At 38.3% G+C, this 20,460-nt stretch overlaps 1 protein-coding gene across 1 annotated transcript in view; it reads left to right on the plus strand.

The window, feature by feature from the left end:
* Positions 1-20,460, plus strand: part of SPOCK1 (SPARC (osteonectin), cwcv and kazal like domains proteoglycan 1) — a 291,867-nt gene that overhangs the window by 81,288 nt on the left and 190,119 nt on the right. The window contains exons 3-4 of the mRNA XM_068408857.1: positions 13,175-13,183; positions 16,600-16,645. Coding sequence (XP_068264958.1) covers positions 13,175-13,183; positions 16,600-16,645 — 55 coding nt within the window. The remainder of the gene's footprint in view (positions 1-13,174; positions 13,184-16,599; positions 16,646-20,460) is intronic.

Below are 20,460 nucleotides of genomic sequence, written 5' to 3' on the forward strand. Positions count from 1 at the left end.
GAGAGGAAGGTTTGGGTGTGGATTTTTTTTGTCTTTTTTTTTATTTTCCCCCTTTATACTAAAGGAAAAGATGTGTCCCTGAGAATTGTTTTTGCACTACTTCATGGTGAACTTGGACACCTCAGAGTCAGACTTTCAGTTCATAGAAACAGCCTCAACTCACATGCTTCCAAGGTTTTGTCAACTCTCCTCATCTGGCTGTCAGAATTTCAGCACATCTGTTCTGCAGGAACATTTAACTTCTTTTTGAACACTGCAGTGCAATATATTCACTGTTGTGTCCTGGTTTATTTATTTTAAACATTCTTTTTTCATGCTGATGATAGGTTAGTCATCATCAGAAAATTCTCTGATGTTTGTTGATCAAGAGTGTATGCTCCAGAGGAAAGGGAACCTGATGCTGTCACATTATTTTTGTTTGTTGGGAAATACATGCCTTGGTTGTTATCAGATGTGATACCCAAGGTTGTGTTAGAATCTAGTCATTCACTTTGGCTTTATCATCTGGTATGGCAAACTAGTATCTTTAAAAAATAGAGCGCCTTTTTCTTTCTCTTTTTCTGGTGCTGCTCTCAGGTAGCAGGCAGCTAGCAATTTAAATGAGTTGAGTTTATGGATGGCTGCAGAAGCTGTCTTCGTTCACACCCTGTAGATATCCATCAGCCACTCTGCGGTGTTTTACTGCAGCAGCAAGGGAACAGCTCACCAGGCCCATCCCGGCGGAGTGCTGCGATGGGATGGAGAGGGCTGGATGTGTGTTTGTGTAGGCTTGGAAATGTGCTGGAACAAGAAGGCTGTTTGGAACTCGAGCAGTCAGAGGCATATTGCGTGAGTAACCACCCCAGCAAACAAGCATATTAAAACCCTTGGAGGTTTAATAATGAACCTAAATGCACTTTTCTACTTTTTGGTTGGTTTTGTGTATTTTAAGGGCAAAAATTACTCGTGGCAAAAATTAAGTGCCCATTAAAAAATTTGCAGGCTGTACCTAACGTAATCAATCTTTCCTTATATCACAGCAACTGAATATATAGCAATACTCTTATGTTTTTTCATCTCCAAAACACTTTCAAGTGTAGAATCAATCATCATGCCACTCTGCTGCTGTGGGTACTTTGCGCCAATTGCTAAAGAGAATATCGTAGTAAATAAACAATGTTAAGAGCTTGCTTAGCATGCAAAAGGGGAGGCAGTCACACTTCAAAATGAAGAAAATTGTTTTAAGTAGAGTTTGGTATTTCGTGGATTTATATGAATTCGACCCAGGAGATGAGAGGTCCCTAGATTCTTTCTGAAATTACCTTATTTTGACTGATGAGCTGAACTGAATAATGTTGATATATACAGCAGCCAGTATAGAGTGATTCTTGCTTTGGAAGCATATTTGTGTTGCGTGTACGTCCGGCCCTGTTCTTTCCCTCTTCCATCTCAGGCTTTTTTGCTATGCATTCCAGAAAAGCTAAGCATACTCTGTGACAGCTGGGTGAATATATATGGTGTTAATAAAAACTATATTTTAGCTATCAATCTTCTGAGCTGGAGAGATACCTGTAGTAGCTCAGTGCTCAGAGTTACCTTCAAAGTTTACCGTGCCATCTATGGAAAAATAAGTTTCAAGATCACAGCAGTGTGATCAGCCGGTAAGACTGTGTGGCCAAAAATTTTGGATAAGAGATCAGACACCTTTCTCCTTCATTGCTTTCATCAGTACTCCCACTTCACCCAAACCTCTACTCATCTGCTCCTGTCCCGCACCATATCCCCAGCCTCATGCTGTTTGCAGAGGAGCTCATGTTCAGCCTCCTGTCAGAACTCCTTTGCCATCCACTGCTGCCAAAAATATCTTACAGCATTGACACAGCTGCACAGTCCAGGCTCTGCATGCCTCTCTCCTTACACAGTGTGTCTTGTTGAAAAGAGAAGAAATGTGTCTGCCTTCAGAGGGCTGCAGCTTCATGCTGGTAAATGGCAGGTTGACCACCACTGCCATGTGTCTTCAGGAACGAACTAATGGTAAAATAAACCAAAAAATGTAGCAGTGGAGCGAAGGTGGTTTGCAACCTTCAGCGTAAGAGAAGAGAGACCTGACAATTTAAACAGCACATGGGAAGTAATCATGGATTAGAAGCACTTGGAGAATTTCTTCCCAGTGAACTGGAAATTTTAATCCATTGAATGAAAAAATATAATCTTATTGCCTGGCTAGAATGAACTGAAAGTAGATTCTGATATATCCGTGTGGGAATACTGGAACTGCCCTAAACTGAGAGTGTTGTTATGCTGTGAGCTTAGCGACAGTAAGTCATTGAGGTATGTCCATAGGATTGCATTGTAGCAACTGTCCAGCTTTCTGAAGAGAAATTCTTTGGCTCAATTTTCACAGAACTACTGGATGACTACATCTTCAAACAAATAAACTACAGTCTGGTTTGGATTTCTCTGAAAGCCAATGTTTTCTGGTTTTGAAATATAAAGTAGGAGGCAATCCATTGTCTAGCTGATGAGTACTATAGGTATAAATAATTGATGTTCATCAGAATGTCAAAAAATACGTGAAGAATTCGGAAGTGGCAGGATGGTGAAGAAAGGCAAGAGTCTGTGAGTACCCCCTAAATAATTAAATTTTCAGGAAATTCCTTCAAACTTTTCCTTTATTGACAGATAAATAATAAACATGTAGCATTGTTTTTTCTTTATGGCATCAGCAGGTCATGAACCAGTGTTTTTGCCAGTGCTGTTGCTGCAGATAACCAATATATTCAGAAAGGAATCTATTATGCTTAAGCTTAGGAGGAGGCATTGGAAATTCTCAGCAATGATTTTCTGTTATTTGTATAGAAAGAAATTAGGCGTTAATTCTTTAGTACATATTCTGCCCTCATTTCTGTCACTTTTACATCTGCACAAATCTGCTAATTTCAGTTCACGTACTCCTGATTTATCCTGATATAGCTGAGAATATAATCTGTCCCAGTGAGTGCAAAGTAAGCAAAGATAAATAGGTAATTAAAGATATCAAGGACATATGGGAGACAGAAACTCTAGTTGGAAGCCATTAAATGCATCAGGACAGACAGTGAAGAATCATGGTATCTAGATGACAGCCAGAAGTGGAGTAGAAAGCAAAACAGGAGTTGTTTTTCTAAAACATGTTGAAGAAATGCCAGTGTGAAAGATAGTAAGTGAGAATACATTGGAGATGCCAATTGCAGAAAGCCAAAAAAGCCAGGCTAAGGTCATAGTAAGAGGAAATAAAAAAAATTGGGTGCATATCCTGAAGATCAAGTTATAAATATTTGGATAGAAAAGGGAAAGAGACAGAAGAGAGTAACTGTAAATTGTCTTTTACTGAAAAAATTTCATGTGGGTGGCTGAAAAACCAGTATGAAGTTGAGAGAAATTTAACAGGTTAGTGAGAGCAAAGGGGTTTTTTTAGCCTAATTGAATGCAAAACCAAGAAGAAAATCAGAGCCAAGGTAAAGACACATAGATAGTGAGAAATCTCTTAGGGAGCTGCATGCTAAAGTTGAAGCAATAGGCACAGAACAAAACCAACTGCTAAAAATCTTCAGTAAACACTCATCCTGCTGCTGGAGTTGTCAGCAATCGCAGAGAAATCTTTACAGTGCTTGTAAAATGTAGAACCACTGAACCTTGCAGAAAGAAATAAAAAATATACAGGTAATTGTGCAGTTCTCTTTAATGTTAGTACAAACCTTCAGGAAAAAAGCTATAAATTTGAAGAGGCACTCAGAAGATGCTGATGGTCTTAAAATCCAGAATTGTGAAGATTTATGATTAATGACTTTTTGCCTCCCCACCTTATTTTGAGATTTTGATGATTTTTTCAGGTAGAACCATGCAGAACTAGGTACAATAAGCTGTAAACCAGTAAGTGGAGGCAGTTTTCACTGAAGGGGAAAGGCTGCAGTTGAAAACGTAATTGCACAGGTATGGTAACCAGGAAAGCACAGTGCGAGGTCACACCTTACAGTGACAAGGAATCGCACAGAATATTGAATGTGGTTGAGATGTCCAAGTGTATTGACTTAGTGTGTGTTTTTAAAAAAGCTCCATTTTTGTAGCCTATTTGCAGATACAGGGAAGAGGGGATTATATACTGAGTGTAACACAGCTAAATAAAGCGATACCGGATCGTGCAAGGATGTTGGTGTGGGGTGTATGTTTGTTCACCCTTCTGAGCAGATGTGAGACTCATTGTGGCCATTCTCTTCAAGATCTTCCTGGCTCTTGTCATGATTAATGACACTTGATTTTTGAAAGGATAGTAACAGATGTATAATGATGCCTTCCAGCAAATTTCAGGATCTACCACTCTTTCTCAGAGGTGAACTATAGATGTAATCTCAGAGGAGGGTCTGCTGTAAAGAAAGGAATGATTAAAAAATCCAGAACATGGTCTGTTGGCAGGTGGTTCTTGAGGTCCCTGCTTGCCCCCTTGCTATTGTGTTATGCTTCACTTTCTGGATTCGTCACACACTTCATCAGACTTGCCCATCACTTTCTCTTCAGGTAGTAATATTGCTCAGCCCACAACAGTCCGGCTCACATGACCTAGATCTATTAATCATCCAGTATTTAATCAAGATCTGTTCCTCGAAGGTCTTAAAGCTAGTGTACAGTGAGCATAGGGCATTCCTTCATTAGCATTTTAGTTTGCATCAGCGTCTGCCCAGTCGTCTCCAGTCACTGTGCTGTTTGCATTGCAGAGCACATGAAATGCATTCCTCTCTGATGAAAGGAAAAACCAGATGTGCTTTGAGATATGTGTACCTAATAACCAAGAGATCAGTTCAGGGGATCAGGCTGGAGCTAATCCGAAGCGAAGTGTGGATTTCATGTGCAGAGCAGATGTTGGGTCCTCAGCATGAATTATTCTGTTCTGTGAATCCACTCCTCAGGCACTATGCTGCTTGTTGATGTAGACGTCAGGATCTGTGCTGTAGGAGGCTTATTGTATACGTGCTTTCCTTCCATAACATACACCTGCAAACCTGCTTGTGCAAATTGCAACTGGTGAAGGGTCCAGTCCTTCCTCTGTCAGGTAACGCAATGCTTTTCAGCCCTCAGATGTTCTCAACCCACTGTTAAGAAACAGTACATCAAACAGTCATTTGCATTTTATTAACTAATTGCAGGATTCTAGTATGAAAACAAGTGCATGCAGCCTCCAGACTGGTGCTAAGGACTCAGTTTCCTTTTAAGCATCCACTGTAAAGCTGTGACAGCCTTAGTGTCTCAGTGTGGGTAACCATAATTTTCTGAGGACTAGCCAAACTGGGAGATTTAGGAGAGTCTGATGTAGGGCAGATTTTTCCTGTCCTCAAGCTAATATTAGAATTCTCTGGGGTATTTTTCATTCGTCTGGATTTTTGTCTCTTGGTTTCAGGTTGTAGTTTCCCTCACAAACACTTCTCAAAATACTTTTGTGAAAATGAGTTCACCTCTGTTGAAATATTCTACCAGCTCATATTATCTTTGACTGAGCTGACAAATGGCTTGACAGCATTCCTGGAATCTGCCAAAATACAATTTCAGAAAAGACAATCCCAAGCAAGGTAATAATCTAAATGAATGTTACTGCAGCTGAGCACTCACGTTCCTGACTCTAATTCAGTTAGAACCAGGCAAGTCCCCAGTTGTTTGTTTCTTAGTAATTGTGAAAGTTTCTGTTTTGTGTTTCCCTTAACACATGATTACAATTCACATTTCATCGTTAGCTTATAACAAATTTAACACTTCTTCAAAATGTTCCTTAGATAATGGGGTGAACAGTGGGAATGACCTTAATGCGCAGCTACTAAATAGTAGCTTCAGTGCAGGAAATGCTGTGTTTTAATTAGCTGTTCAAACTCCATTGGATCTCCTAAAAAATGAGCAAAAGCTGCTGTTATTTAGTTCCTTAGAAATCTCAAACATATGAGTAGCAATTTCATAGTGTTCGTGGAGATAAACTTCTTGTGGATTTTGTAATGTTACTGGGTTTGAAGTGTATTTTCAATTTGAGCTTAGGTGTTAAAGCTGTTTTAGAGGACTTACAAATAGACATTATAGTTTTAATGTAAAAATTATTTTATCTGCCTTACTAAAACCTGTGTCTTAATTCCATGCAGTATTGTAATGATGCCATATTGCTAGGCAACTTAGTATTTTAACTCCTGTAGTGTTTTCACTGTTTTAACTCATATTTTTGTGGATATATTTTTAAGATGCTGTTACTTTTGGGGATGTTTCAGAAAGTTTTCCGTAAGTTCCTCAACACCATCCAAACCCCACTCTCGTTCTGGTTTATACAACCAAGAGAAAAAGCCACCACCTGCTTTCCCAACCACTGCTGCAGTTGAGGAAATCAACTTCCAAGGACACAACAGCAAGGAATTTTGCCTTCAGTGGAAGCAGAAGGGAGCAAAAATCAGGGAACAGATGATGCTTGGATGATGTGAGGATAATGCTAAATCTGTGTCTATCTCCAACAACAAATATTTATTAAAAGTGAGACTAAACCATTTTAGGACATTTTTCTTAGATGGTAGGTTTTCCATCTCATTCCTTTTGCTGTTAGGATGAAATCCTCTCTAAGCCCTTTCTTGCATGTATTGAAACAAATGGAAGCATGACTAAATCTCAGTTCTTAGCTTGGGTGAATACTGGTGTTTATTAAAGAAATCTGCATTAATAATCTGCAAGTAAAACCTCTTATTTTGCTGGAGATTCTCAGAGCTTTCCACTGCTTGTGACTCTCATGAATAAAGTTGAGGTTTTGGCTCAGCAGCATGAAAATTGTTTATGAAGAGCACTTAAGGCATATGTTAATTAATTAGGTCACTAAAGACAGAAGGAAACATAGATTTTTTTTTTCAATATTATTTTTTTTCCACACAACTAGTTAGTTGTAAAGCATCTTCCTCAAAATTTTTCGTACTACAGTCCATGGAACCAAGAAAAGGGTTAGTTTAAAATGTGTATGGTGTTGAACAGAAAGCAGAAGAGTATTTTAAGAATAAGAAATTAATGTTGACGTTTACTCACTGTAATCTTAATAGATGTGTGAAATTCATAGTAAAGTGTGTGTGTATGTGTCTCTGTTGGAGGGAAGGTTCAATTAAAGCATATTTCTGGAGATCCTCAGCCCATTTACTTAATAATTCTACATTCTGTAGATGCAGCTGCTCTCTAAGATAACAATTTCGTCTGATTTTACATCTCTAAGGTTTGGAGAATAGTTATACTGCATGTATGAACTATTTTATCTGTTGTTAGAATTAAATAACTAGTTGTACTAGACCTTGGGTGTAAAATTACAGCTGATCAAAATTCAAACGTTCTCTTGTGCCTTAAGAAGTCTTTATGACCTTCAGTACTCTTCAGATGTCTCTCAGCGCTGTTTTTTTGAGGTTCTATTCTTCGTTAAAATGCCATTTTGTTTTGCTTTAGGCCCATTTAATGATTTAATCCCTTTAACAGTAAGAAACTGTAATGTCTAGAGATCAGGAACATACTTCTATTTACAGCAGAACAGTTCAAAAATGCCTTTTTGAGATCTGGAAGCTATATATTCTCTTGAGTCATGGCTGCTTGGTTAGAAGGTTCATGAGATTGTAAAATAAAGTTTTGCTATATTTTACTTTCTCATGTCATTGTTCATTCCATGCTGTGCCACACTACAGACTGACCTTTTATCGCTGATACAGAGGCGCGTGTTCTGGCAAGTTCAAGAGGGCATTATATCTCCCTACAGGAGACCTTTCAGATATCTGTCCTTGATCCAAGAAGCATGCTACTGTGAAGAATGAAAGGTCACTTATTTTTCTCCATTTGGTCAGAATAACTTAGCTTGACTATTGCTTTATCATCATCATCATCACAGCTATGGAAGCTTAATACAATATATATTTCATATTTTTAATTTACCCTTTTCTAAGCAGCTCTGAATGTGCGTCAGTAATTGACAACGTTCACACTGAATATTGTTTCTGGAGTACGGATGTGTGCAGTTCCCTATGTACACAATTAAGACTTCTAAATGATGAATCAAGAGCCAATGAAAGCATAAATAGATCAAAGTTCTGAAATCATGTAACACCAATGTATCATGTTTGAATCTTTCTGCTCAAATGTTTGTCATGACTCTGGAGGAAAATGGAAATATGGTCTGAGTGTAGCTGGCATAATGACGTTTGTCAGTGTGTCGACTTGTAACTGATACAATGATGTAGTACCTGCTACAGTAGTTTTGGGGTGAGTAGTTCTGGGCCTAGTGTCTAGGGTGTGAGGGGTCACTTCCCTCCTTGAGGGGAAGATACTGAGATGGTTGCAGTGGCCAAATGGAGTAGAAACTTTATCCAGTAATAACGATGTTGCATTTGCTAGCTAGGACTCTTGCTAGCAAGTAGAGGTGTGCAAATTAAGCTATTAGATCATCTCTCTCATTGCAAATGGAAGTGGAACTCTAGTTTGACTGTTGTGGCTTAAAATGTTCAGCATGGATCTGAAGTTGCCTTTGGACAGTGTTCCGTGGACTGCTTGAGAACAAATTATGCAGAAATAGGGCAATCAGGTACTGTCTCCGCTAAAATAAAATAGGATCAATGCATATGGAAATGTGGACGCTAACAGCCTTGGCATTTAAATCCCGCTGGAGCCATTACTGCAGTTTAGCTATCCTTTGCCTGAACCAGAATATTTTGTTTCTTTGGCCTTTTTATCTTACCTTTTTTTTCCTTTTTCTATTGATTATTTGAGCTAAATCTTTTGAAATACCATTCCAACAAAGCCTGTTTCTCTCCAGAATACTATTGCTTCAACCAGATGGCAAGTAGTAATGATTTATGAAAGATAACTTTTTGTTAGTGTTACTTTACAGCTGACACAGGAAATTAGTTTAATATTCAGAATAATCTGTCTTATTTCATCAGTTTAATAGATTGATGAGGTATCATCCATAAAATGTTACATTCATGTACCTTGTATGATTTTTCAGGAAATGAGTAGAGAGAAGACAAGTCTGTCAGTAACATAACAGTCACGTTTTACAGCTTGCAGCATGACCTGGTGGGACATACTAAAGTGTGAAACACTTGATGAAAGTGAAGTTAGAAAGAATTATTTAACTCTAGGCAGGGATAAGAGGCTTTTTAGCACATGCTGATGAGAGGGAGAGTTCAGGCAGAAGTGATAATGTATTTCTAAAGTTAGCCTATTAAAAGGACCAGCAAAGAATAATCAAAACAAGGCTTTTTTTTTTGTTCAGTTTTAGGTATTTCAGCACAAGCTAGCGTAGACAGTTGTGTGATTGTTCCAGCCACCCAAATATATCAGCTGTGTGTGCTGGCACAGTGCTGTGCTAAAGCAGCTACATAGCTCCTGGCTCACAGCTGGCCCTCGTTCATCCTGCCTGAAGAACAAGCAGAGTAAATGAGCATCTGTTTGCCCTCGACATTGTAGACATACCCTCTGGCTTCATTCTTATGGATAAACAAAGAGTGGTTTTGGGGTTTTTAAGAAATATTTTTAATTCTTACTATATTTGTCTATTTTTAAAAAAAAACACACAAAAACCCCCCAATAGAGCAGCTGGAAGATTTGTGTGTAAAAGGCTGTATGACTGAATTCTAAAGAATGAGACTTCTTATTCTGGGTGACATGGGCTCAGGGGTAACTTCTTCTTCTTTTTCTTTTTAATTTTTAAAATTTCATTTCTGAAATTTTTGCTACCCCAATGAATCATTGTGACTGTGGGTAAAGAGAATCCTATGCTTTTCCAGTATTACCCACAGAAACTTCTGGAAAAAGTCCTTCAGTAAAACAGGAGTGGCAAATCTTGTTTCCTGATGTAGCACAAAAAAATCCAACCAACCAAAAAAAACCATTTAATTTATGAAAATAACAAAAAGTAACATTCTAGGCAGTATGAAGCAGAAGAAATTCTTTTGCACGTTAGTGGTAGCTGAACAAAAATTATATGTGCTTAGAATTTGAGTCTTATGGGGCATCTGAGATTGTTATACATGGTCAAGGATCTTTGCTATGCCATACGTATCTGAGGAGTTATTTGGGTATGTATTTATGTATTTTATACTGATATTAATAAACAGAAATCAATGTATTTAGCATTATATACGAGTCCAATGTGAATCCTTTATACCGTTTCATTTTCGGCTAAAGCACTTAGTTATATTTTTATTAATGACTTAGTTTATAGTATTCCAGGCAGGTCCTGACACCCTCAGACCTTTCATTACATGTGGTACTACTTCAGTCTGGAGTGGTTTCTTCCAATTTCACCACTTAATGTTGCTCGCTCTTTAAGTAACTCCCTACAGCCCTGGCCTTTCTGGGAAATTTATCGCTAAACTTTTCAAAGCTTTCCCCTACCAAATTTAAAACGAAATATCCACAGCACAAGCCCTACTAATTCACTAAGCAAAAGCATCCTGTTTGGATGCGCATTCTCTGATTCTGGTGGGGGAGAGAGCTCAGAGGTGGTTAGAGATGTCTTAATGTGCTGAGGAGTTTGGAGTCAGCTCTTGACACTAATGCAGACTCCGGGCACCAGCTACCATTGGGAAATCGTTATTCACTGAAGTACTTGGCGGGCAGAATATTTTCTATTCCTCTTAAATAAATAAATAAATAATGTGTAATTTGCTGACACAAACTATTTGCTTAAAACAGGCAATAGGCCTTGGGGAGATATTTATGGTACAGGCTAGATTGACTTCAGCAAGCAGCAGCTGGTGCTTTCACACTGCTCGGTGTTGGAACGATCTTTTGTACTGCAAGGTAGAGAGGCAGAAAATGCAGCTACATCCTTCTGGAGCTAATTTTAAAAAAGCAATGAGCTGGTAATTACCACTTTTCCCATCTGGTCTTTATGAGGGTAAAAGGTTTAATCATAGATTGAGGATGGAGGAGGAAAATACTAAGCAGGCTGCAAACCAGTGTTAATAAACATCCCTCCTGGAGATACTTAGAAACTTAAGCTCTTGTTGGCTGGGAGGGGCTGGGAACAAAGATTTACCTCCAAAAGGTTATCTGACAGTCCTTGGGGTTATACCCTTTATATGTGAGATTCCTCAGGAAGGATCTGTGATGAGGGTTTCGTGATGGCTGTGCACCCTGTGGGCTCATCCAGCTCCGGGTGATCTTCCCAGGCCTTGGGGGAGGAAACTGAACCGCGCTCATTCTGAAAGGTGCAAAATAAGGGGGATTTTCTGGGGAGTTTTTTCAGTCAGTATCTCATTTCTGCTTGATTCATACAAATAACTTATAAGCTAAAGTAATGCAACAAAATATAAATATTTATGTACCTATTTAGCTAACGTTTGTCTCTGTTTATAAACAAGAGCATCTTGCAAGAGCTTCTTTTTGACAAGTAAATAAAGTAAGTATAGAGAGTGCCTGTCTGTTAAATTAACCATGTTTCGTTAACTCTTCCAAAATATCAAGTCTTAGGTAACAGCTAAACCAAAAAGTGACAATAGAGGAGGTTTTATGGGAATAACTTAAATAATTAAACTTCAGGAGAACAAGCTGCTGTTGTTTACTTTCTTAGTAGATTTTTGATAGTTCTGCCTGTAAGAAAACTTCTGTGAGCTTTTAAACTAGCACTTTTTAATATGCCCTTTGCCTACTTAGTTTACCGTATGATTATTCTTTTGATTGACTTTGTTGATGGCATATCAATCCGAGTTGGCTGGATTTGACACCTATGTGTGGAATGATAAAAGAATATTTTGCTCTTGTTAAGAAACAATTATTTATTAAGCATGATACAGCAAAATGGATTTAAATAACTTCAAAACAGATTTCATCTCATCTCTTGATTACTCAAATCAACATAATAAAAATGCAATAAAGAACTGAGGTCCAAGTCTAGCAATTTATATTTGTTCATTTGTTATGATCATAACTTATTTCTCAGTTAAATATCCTGACGATAAAATCTTGAAGTAGGATTCCATGACGCTAAGTGATGAACAGCTACAGAACTGAAAAGACAGTTCCTGTCCCAAGCGTGGCAATTGCATTAGGTCAGGGGGTGTCAGAAGGGAGCTGTTCTGTGTGAGGGATGGTCTGGATTATCTGCCTTGCTGTGCCCCGTGGTGGATGTCTGTCCTAGGTGGGCAGTAGGTTTATAAGGGGGCAGAAAGGAATCTCGCCAAAGGCCTCATCCTGCACCCAGTGAGAACAGAACAGAACTCAAGATTTCCTCAAGAACTGGGTTGGGGCCAGTTTTACAGGAGTCAGATTTCTTTTCCTGGAAGTGGAAGCTGAGTATTTACGTGTGATGTGAGACACTGAGTCCATCGGGGACCTGGAGTGACAGGGCTTGCAGGAAAGCTCCGTACCGTTCCCTTCAGTGTTCTTGTGCTCTGTGAGAGGGTTGGGCAACTCCTAGAGAGTTTGGGCTTCACGTTTATTCCTGGCTGTGTGCAGAGGCCAAGCCAGTACATCACATTTATATAACGCTGGCTTGAGCTAAGGGAGTCAGATACAGTCTTGGTTTACAGTCTCAATTCTTCTCTTTCCATGCATGATTTTAGGTGTGCAGACTCCCTTTAGTTAATTAAAAGATTGACTTAGTCATCCGCAGCCACTGAACCATAGGCAAAACCTTCAAAGTGTGAATTCTATGCAAGGAGAAAGATATTTTTGAATATTTGTTAATCAAAAATATTTCTCTGTTGCTGTCACCTGTTGTATTGAAATGGATCCCTGCCTGGTTTTGCCTTCCCGTCAAAGTCTATCAAATAAATAGTCTTTAAAGTCAGCTAGGAAAAAAGAAATAATTAATTCTCTCTTATATCTGGTATGTAACAGATGAGTATGTGGAAAAACATGTTCTGGTGTTTTTGTCAGCCAAAAGGAAATGAAAGTGCCTTTTTTTGGGGGCTCTAAGAGAGAGAAACATGCTAATAGACTGGCATTTGGCTAACAGCACAGCAGAGGAAAACTGGGCCATGACAGCAAAGGGGGAAAGGTCAGAAAAGAAAGAGAGAAAATTATTTCATTTGGAGGTGAAGGTCATCTGAAATAAGTGATTTCACATTTAAAAGGCCGCTGAGGAGAAAATTGATGAATGTTAACATATTTTTATATTGTTTTATTTCATTCTTTTTTCTTTTCTCATTTGTAATGCTTACGTGTTCAGGAAGTTGAGGTAGGTTTTTCACTTTTAACTTGTAAATATCCATAAAGTGAATACAAGTATTTACAAAATATAATCCATATTATACGTAAAACTCTTATGATCAACTGTTAATATTGTTATAAATGAAATGTGTTGATACATGCTAATTATTAATGTGTTAATATTGATTTATTAACATGTTAATATTAAAATGATGTAATAGTTTCATATGTTACAGCAGGCATAAGGTATTTTAAGCACGTTAGTACCTGTCCTAGTAGAAAGCAACGCATAGATAACTGTGCAGTCATTTTTGTCAGGAAGGTTTCAATTTAATATTATTGAATGGGAATGTTAAATCTCTTTAATCAAGCTGATCATATTTTTTTATACATAGAGAGTTACATACACCTGGAAATCAGTGTCGTGTGTAGGCACTGTCTATTGCTATATCAGCACGCAGGTTTTCTGTTGGAGGAAGTTACAGTGAATTGATGGTATCCATTCAGACATGTTCTAACAAGAGTAATTTCAGGTTGATGTAGAAATTTCAGCACCTTGCAGAGGACTAGCACAAGGCTCTGTCCATTTTTCAAGTCAGAGATTTAGATGGTATTTAAATGAGACAGATTTTCTGCTCAGCCATATCTACAGGGTGAATTTCACCTTTACAGTGCCATAACAATTCAGTTACGCTTCTTGCTGGTATCAATGCTGAAGTGAAACTCTGGTGCTGTATTTTCTGTTGTCCACCTGGCATAAGTTATTTTGAACTGCTATTGCCCATATTACTCTAACGTATGTATAGTCATTATTTACTCCTATAAGTAATAATGAGTTTTATATATTGAAAATATCAAAGGTTTTTTCTTTATTCTACCTTTTAGGGGTTTTTTCTTGTGTATTTTCCTTTGTTATCATCTGTAGTTTCAGGCATGCTCTAAAATAAATATAGTTTCAATTTTCAAAAAGGAATACTAAACAGGTCTGCATAAAGGAGAAAAGGCGAAGGAGTAGGTTTACAGAAGAGATGGGTGTTTTGTAGGTTTTTTGTGAGGAAGGTGCATTTTCTCTAAAATATTCCTTTGACACTGAAATTGAGATAAACCCCCTTTCCAATCCTTATTTCAAAACTGGTTCCCTATGCCAACAGCATAAGAAATCTTTCTTGGGATTTGAATTATTTAACAGTTTGTGATGCTGAAAACCCAGCAGCAAAGCAACACCTAGGAAAAAAATGTAAGCAGGCAAAAAAAGAATATTTTGTTGCTGGAAAAAAAACTTAAAACCCAACACATTCTGAAAAGTGATTAATGCTGCTTGCATTTAGCAGTACATCATAGTCAATTACAAAGCGTTGTATAACTGTGAGGGGTTTTTTGTATTAACAAAGCTGTGGAATTCAAAGGCATGTCTGTGATTCTGTTTCTGGTGCCAAACCCGGTACTTCTGAAGAAAAAGTAGAGATACTTTTGATGTATCTGAAATAAATTATGAATAATAATCTTTGTTGTTGTTGTGGAACTTTGTCGCTGTCGATGAAGTCAGTATAGACACCGAGCGTGAATATACTTGGAGAAAGAAAATACATTTCCTCCTGAGAGTCATGCAGAATCACATCCAGCCACCGTCCTTAGAGGGAGAACGTGCCTGTCCTCGCCTGGAGCAGAGAAGGGCAGGACAGCAGTCCACAGTTCTCGCTGGAAGCGTTAGTGCTTTCTGTGTCTCACGCTGGCCATAGTGTTCAGAAGGGAATGGGCTGCCAGGAGGTGCATCTCCTGGTGCTCAGTGAGGGCATGGAGAGTCCCCACTCCTCCTGTAACAGCCCCGTAGGCTGTTCTGAACTCAGAAAGTAAGAGATGCTCACTTCCAGGTCTCCAAAATGTTCCAAGTTAAGGTAATTGGATAGCCTGAATGCATGTGAAATTCAGTGTACTGGAGAGAAATGGCAAACAAAGCCCTGTGGAAGAAATAATTTAGGTGTCTCATTCACACTGATGGGTTTTCAGTTACCCTCCTGGCAGGAAAAAGAAGTTTAGATGGCGTTCTGGGCAGCTTGATAAAGGTATCTCTTCAGTGGGAGACCTCAAGAAATTAATATAGAATACCAGATATATTAAAAAGGAAATAAAGATTAATATGCAGAAAAATATCACAGTGTTATAGAAATCTTCCATGCTTCCTTACTTCAAATATATTGTTCAGTTATCACTTCCTCTCAAAGAGGACACAAGTGAGATATAAGAATATGCTGAAACTAAATATAACAGTTGAGCTTGAATTCCAGTTCTTCAGGACTGGGGTTGATGGCACTCTGAAGTGGGGGAAACTTTGCTGTCAGGTAAATATTTGCTAAGCACATAGAGTACAGATTGATCCGACACAGAAGAGTTTTCCATTCTTTCTGCAGAGAGACTCGTTTGCAACAGAATAATCATTTGGCCAGGCACTCTGGCACTTCCTACCTTCTCCGTTAAAGTCCCATCAGAATTATGTAAAACAAAACCACAAGACTCACAGCAGAATAATATCCTTACATCAGATTCAAGAAGACTAAAAATTTAATAGTGGGAACAGTGACAAAAGTATTCACTACAAGTGCTCCTGGATGTTATTGTACTTTAAGTATAAAGTTTATAATGTTTATGATATTATTGCTGTAGTTCTGTACAGTCACAATAAGGTGATTTATGTGTCCAAATGAATATAAGTGGGTTTGGATTTACTTTACTGACCTTTCACCAGGATGGTGTGGATCATGTTACGTTATCTGGACAATATGCACTTATCTGTGTTATCAAAAGTTGTAGACTGATATGAAATAATACAGAGTTACCGAAGTCACTGAGGGGTGACCTCATTAATGTTTATAAATATGTAAAGGGCAAGTGTCATGAAGATGGAGACAGGCTCTTCTCAGTGACATCCCTTGACAGTGGGCAATGGGTGCAAGCTGGAACACAGGAGGTTCCACATAAATATGAGGAAAAACTTCTTTACGGTGAGGGTAACTGAACACTGGAACAGGCTGCCCAGAGAGGTTGTGGAGTCTCCTTCTCTGGAGACATTCAAAACCCGCCTGGACGCGTTCCTGTGTGATATGGACTAGGTAATCCTGCTCCGGCAGGGGGATTGGACTAGATGATCTTTCGAGGTCCCTTCAAATCCCTGACATTCTGTGATTCTGTGATATTTAATCACAGGCGTACTTTGAAAAACAATTTAGAAGAAAAATTTGAGGTGCTGAATCCAAGGAAATTTTTATTATTTAAATTCTAACCTGCATTTACTCCTCTTTAGGACACAGCCTGTTGATAGTTTTATCTGACTAAATATGTTAGGATCAAAAGATGAGTTGATTCATTTGTAGTTTAGTTGTGTAAAATTGTACTGAAAAGACTGATTATATTTTTCCTGAGTTTCCTTTTTTTTTCCTTCCCCTTTAGGATGACTATTTCAGAAACTGGAATCCAAACAAGCCTTTTGATCAAGGTAAAGTGAGTACATATTTTGTGGTTGTCTTCTGCTATCTTGTGATATGCCCATATACTTTGTGCCTTTCATCCTCGTCTGTCCCATGCATTAGTGAAGAGCTATATTCATACTTCCATCTCATTCCCAATTTAGTCACAGCTTGAGGTGGTTTATGTATAAGGGTTTCACTTGTTTGTATTTTTCGGCCACATTTCTTAATCCCCAACCATTCCAGTTTATATTCAGTGATGATATATATGCCTAGTAAGATTCTCTGTAACCATGAATCTCGGTCTAATGTGCATTTTAAAACAGGTATCTCCACATGCATTTTCTTTCATGTTAAAAACTTTGCTTAACGAATGTCATAAATGTAATTCCTGCATTTTCTAACGCTCAAGGGGCCAATTCTTTGAAGCCAGTTGTGATGCATGAATTTCAGGGCTGTTTTTTAAAAGAAAAGGGTGTTGTCTGTGTGCTGCTGATTCAGATACAGATTCTATGAATGGTATTTTGCACTTTGTCTTGGTGAGTTGTTAAGAAAGGGCAGTACTTCAACAATTTCCAGGCCAGCCACCAAAGGATAGGAAAAAACCAATAAAAAATATTCTAATTGTTGTGTCCAGGATAGCACTGGAAACAACAGACATGGCAGGAAAAAGAGCTTCCTATTGACAACTTAAAAGAGGTCTAGATAGCACGTCCACATCACGCGTTCTCTGCTTGGTGTGAAGCTCAGGTAACTCCTGCTGGGGAACACATATGAGGCGAGGATATTACTGTAAAATCACAGGTAGATGGTAGACTTTTTCCATTACTTAAGGCATTTTTAGGATCCTGGATTTCTTTGACTAGCTTTGGTTCATTATTCAACATCATGTCTCTTAAATTGCAGAATGCCAGTGTCCTAGAATTTTATTCAAAATGGTGTTCTATAAGTTTCGATCTACTTCTGCTCTGAAATTTGTAAGGATTTTAGAAGATGTTATCTTAAAGTCATTTAGAAAGGAATGTTCATGTACATGGTAACTTCAATACAAATGAATTTCAGTCAAGCAGATCCATTGCACAGTCCTCCTCTCTTTTCCATCCTGTGTTCAAAGTTAAGGAGCGTGTCATAAAAGGGAGCAGCTTTGCTGATCAGAGATTTGAATCTTCAAAATTGTTAAAGTGTTTAGGAAGAAAATACCCACTGGAAGTTTCTGAAGGTGCTTTTGAAGATTTCACTTTATAACTATTTTTGTATTTCATTGCCAAACATGTTCCTTGTATTGTCTGTAGGTAGCTCACAGGAATGTCACCGGGGGCTTATACATGCTAGAGCTGAAGAGTGTAGATTCTCTGTCTTTATGGAAATGGAACTTCAGTGTCAAAGGAAAAGGGGGAGGTGATGTTTTCGTCAAGACATATCCACAGAGAGATTTTCAAAGGCATTTCAGGGACTTAGGATTACAAATCCTATTGACTTCAAATGGAACTTATGCTTCCACCACTTTCAGAGGCCTTGTGACCCTCTGTCTTCCCAGGAGGAAAAACAAAAAGGTAAATTCTGGCAAAATATTGCAAAAAGATTTTGAACTGACATGCTTTAAAACTGTCTTGTTCATTGTGTCAGAGGTGTCTGACTTTGGGCAAAAACACAAATCGTTTTAGAGAATCTAAAATCACACATGGATACCTTGAAGCGATACAAACAGTCATATATCTGTTAAAGATTCCTGTCTCTCCTTTATAAAGAAAAGAGTCATTTTCAGTGTAAAATTTCTCCTGGACTATGGATAGTCTGTTGTCAGAAGGCAGAATGCAGACTAGGCGATGCAGTCTGAACGTGGTACTCTGCCTCACACAGAGATCTGTGCACCGCTTTTGCCTCATTTAAATCTTACTAATGGATTTTATTTGGCCAATAGGTCATTATTTTTTGACAAAGAGGTCACTACTCTTCTTGGCTGTGGTAAAATTTGCCCTGACTGGAGTGTTAAAATAGCCACTCATACCTTTCTAAAGAGATTTCTTACACAGAAAAATTACATGAGAAAACTGTTGCTTGGTTTAGTTGCATATACATGGAGCATGTGAATCTTTAGGCACTGGCACCTATGTTGTTGTCACCCACAAAATGAAGAGAAATCACATCATGTTGCTGCTTTGGGCCCTATGAATCAGATGGTGACGAGACTAAGCGTCAGTTTATATATACATATAGGTATATATATGTGTACAAATGTATATATACCATATATATGTATAGAGACAGAGTACCATTTAAATAGGAAGTGCTGAGACTAAGGAAGGAAGGAATGCTTTCTTTCTCTTTTCCACCACAGGTTTAATTTCTGTCATTTTCCGTGCAGAGAAAAAAGAATAGTCAGAAGAATTTGTCCTAGACCTGTTACGCGGTACAAGCTGCAAGAAAATTGGTTAATCCATTTTTAGTCTTTACTTCTCCATCCTCCCTGCTTTGACATTTTTTTCAATGTTATTCCTTTTGGCATTTGGGTGTTTAAATGCCCCCTATGCTCTTGTATGATTTTGGAGACAGAAAAGCTTTTATTTGTATTCTTTGGGGTTCTTGTATCCAGACAGCCTGTGCAGATCCCACAGTAAGGAGCCCTAGCTTGCTCCTGTGAACTCAGTAGCAGCTCTGTGTTCTCACCACACAACTGCTATTTTGAGAGATATCCCAAAGGCAAATTTTAACCTCACAACACCAAGGTTCTTGCTACAGTGATGGGAGAGAAGAAACTTCTTCAGTGGGTCCATGAAAACAGCCAGCTGCCTCTCTCCCTGGGTTATATGGGAAATCTGTGTCTAGCATCACGGAGCTAAAGCCGACTTGTGTGAATACTCACTCTTTGGGACAGATCTACAGTTTCTTTAATGTTTAAAATCTATTTCTAGATTCTAAATCTAAAATAATCTTGGAATATTCTAATTGTGAGGTCTTTATCTAGCAGGCAGACTGTACAAGCACCGTGAAGGAGCTGGGAGGGCAGGGTTTTGAAGTGACTGAAGGTGGCTAGTACCTGCCAGAAGTGATCTTGCAAAGGCAGCTGGAGGATTCAGTGTGTACCTGTGTCTTTCCAGTGTCTAACTGGCAAATCCAGGCTCCAGAAATGGCCTCCTGCAGCTGTGCACAATAAAGTTTGCCTAAAATACGTAAGCCTTCCAAAACAAAAAGGATGATAACAGGAAGCCTGTGATGCAAGACGAAAATCATAAAACCTGCAATTATTTTTGAACATGCAATTTTCTGTTAGCCCAGTTAAGATGTTCTTTCAGAAAAGCCAGAATAAATTCCTTTCAGAGAGTTGTTTAATACTGTACACATCTCTAGCCACAAATATATGTTAGTTTTATAATAAATGTTTTCTATTACTGTGCCTCAGATGGCAGATTTCAATTGAATAACTTATTTTGCAATTTATTTTTTGACTGTGGTTGAATTAGTTTTAGAGGCTTATTCATAGGACAACTGCACATGAATTATGTTTGTAAATCTTCAGTAAATCAGTACAATTTTAAAACATGCTAACTGAATCAAGAGAAAACAATAGCTGAGATCCAGCACATGAAATATAGTCTTCCATCAAATGCATTTCAAGCACATATGGCTGCTTATATCCTCCAAGCAGATGCACATGGTTCCCTTCGTGTGCTAAAAGCATGGTATTAAATTCCTTATAAGCTTGTAAGCAACAAATTTTGTCATTAAATATGGCATCAGAAGTGACAGAGATGGGGTCCCTCTCTGTGATTGTATTATGGCTGATGTGCTTTGAACTGAGACAATGATCAATAGGTTACTTGTCTAGAATTTTATTAGTGCTTAT

Source organism: Nyctibius grandis, chromosome 10, assembly GCF_013368605.1.
Source record: "Nyctibius grandis isolate bNycGra1 chromosome 10, bNycGra1.pri, whole genome shotgun sequence".
Lineage (NCBI taxonomy): Eukaryota > Metazoa > Chordata > Aves > Nyctibiiformes > Nyctibiidae > Nyctibius > Nyctibius grandis.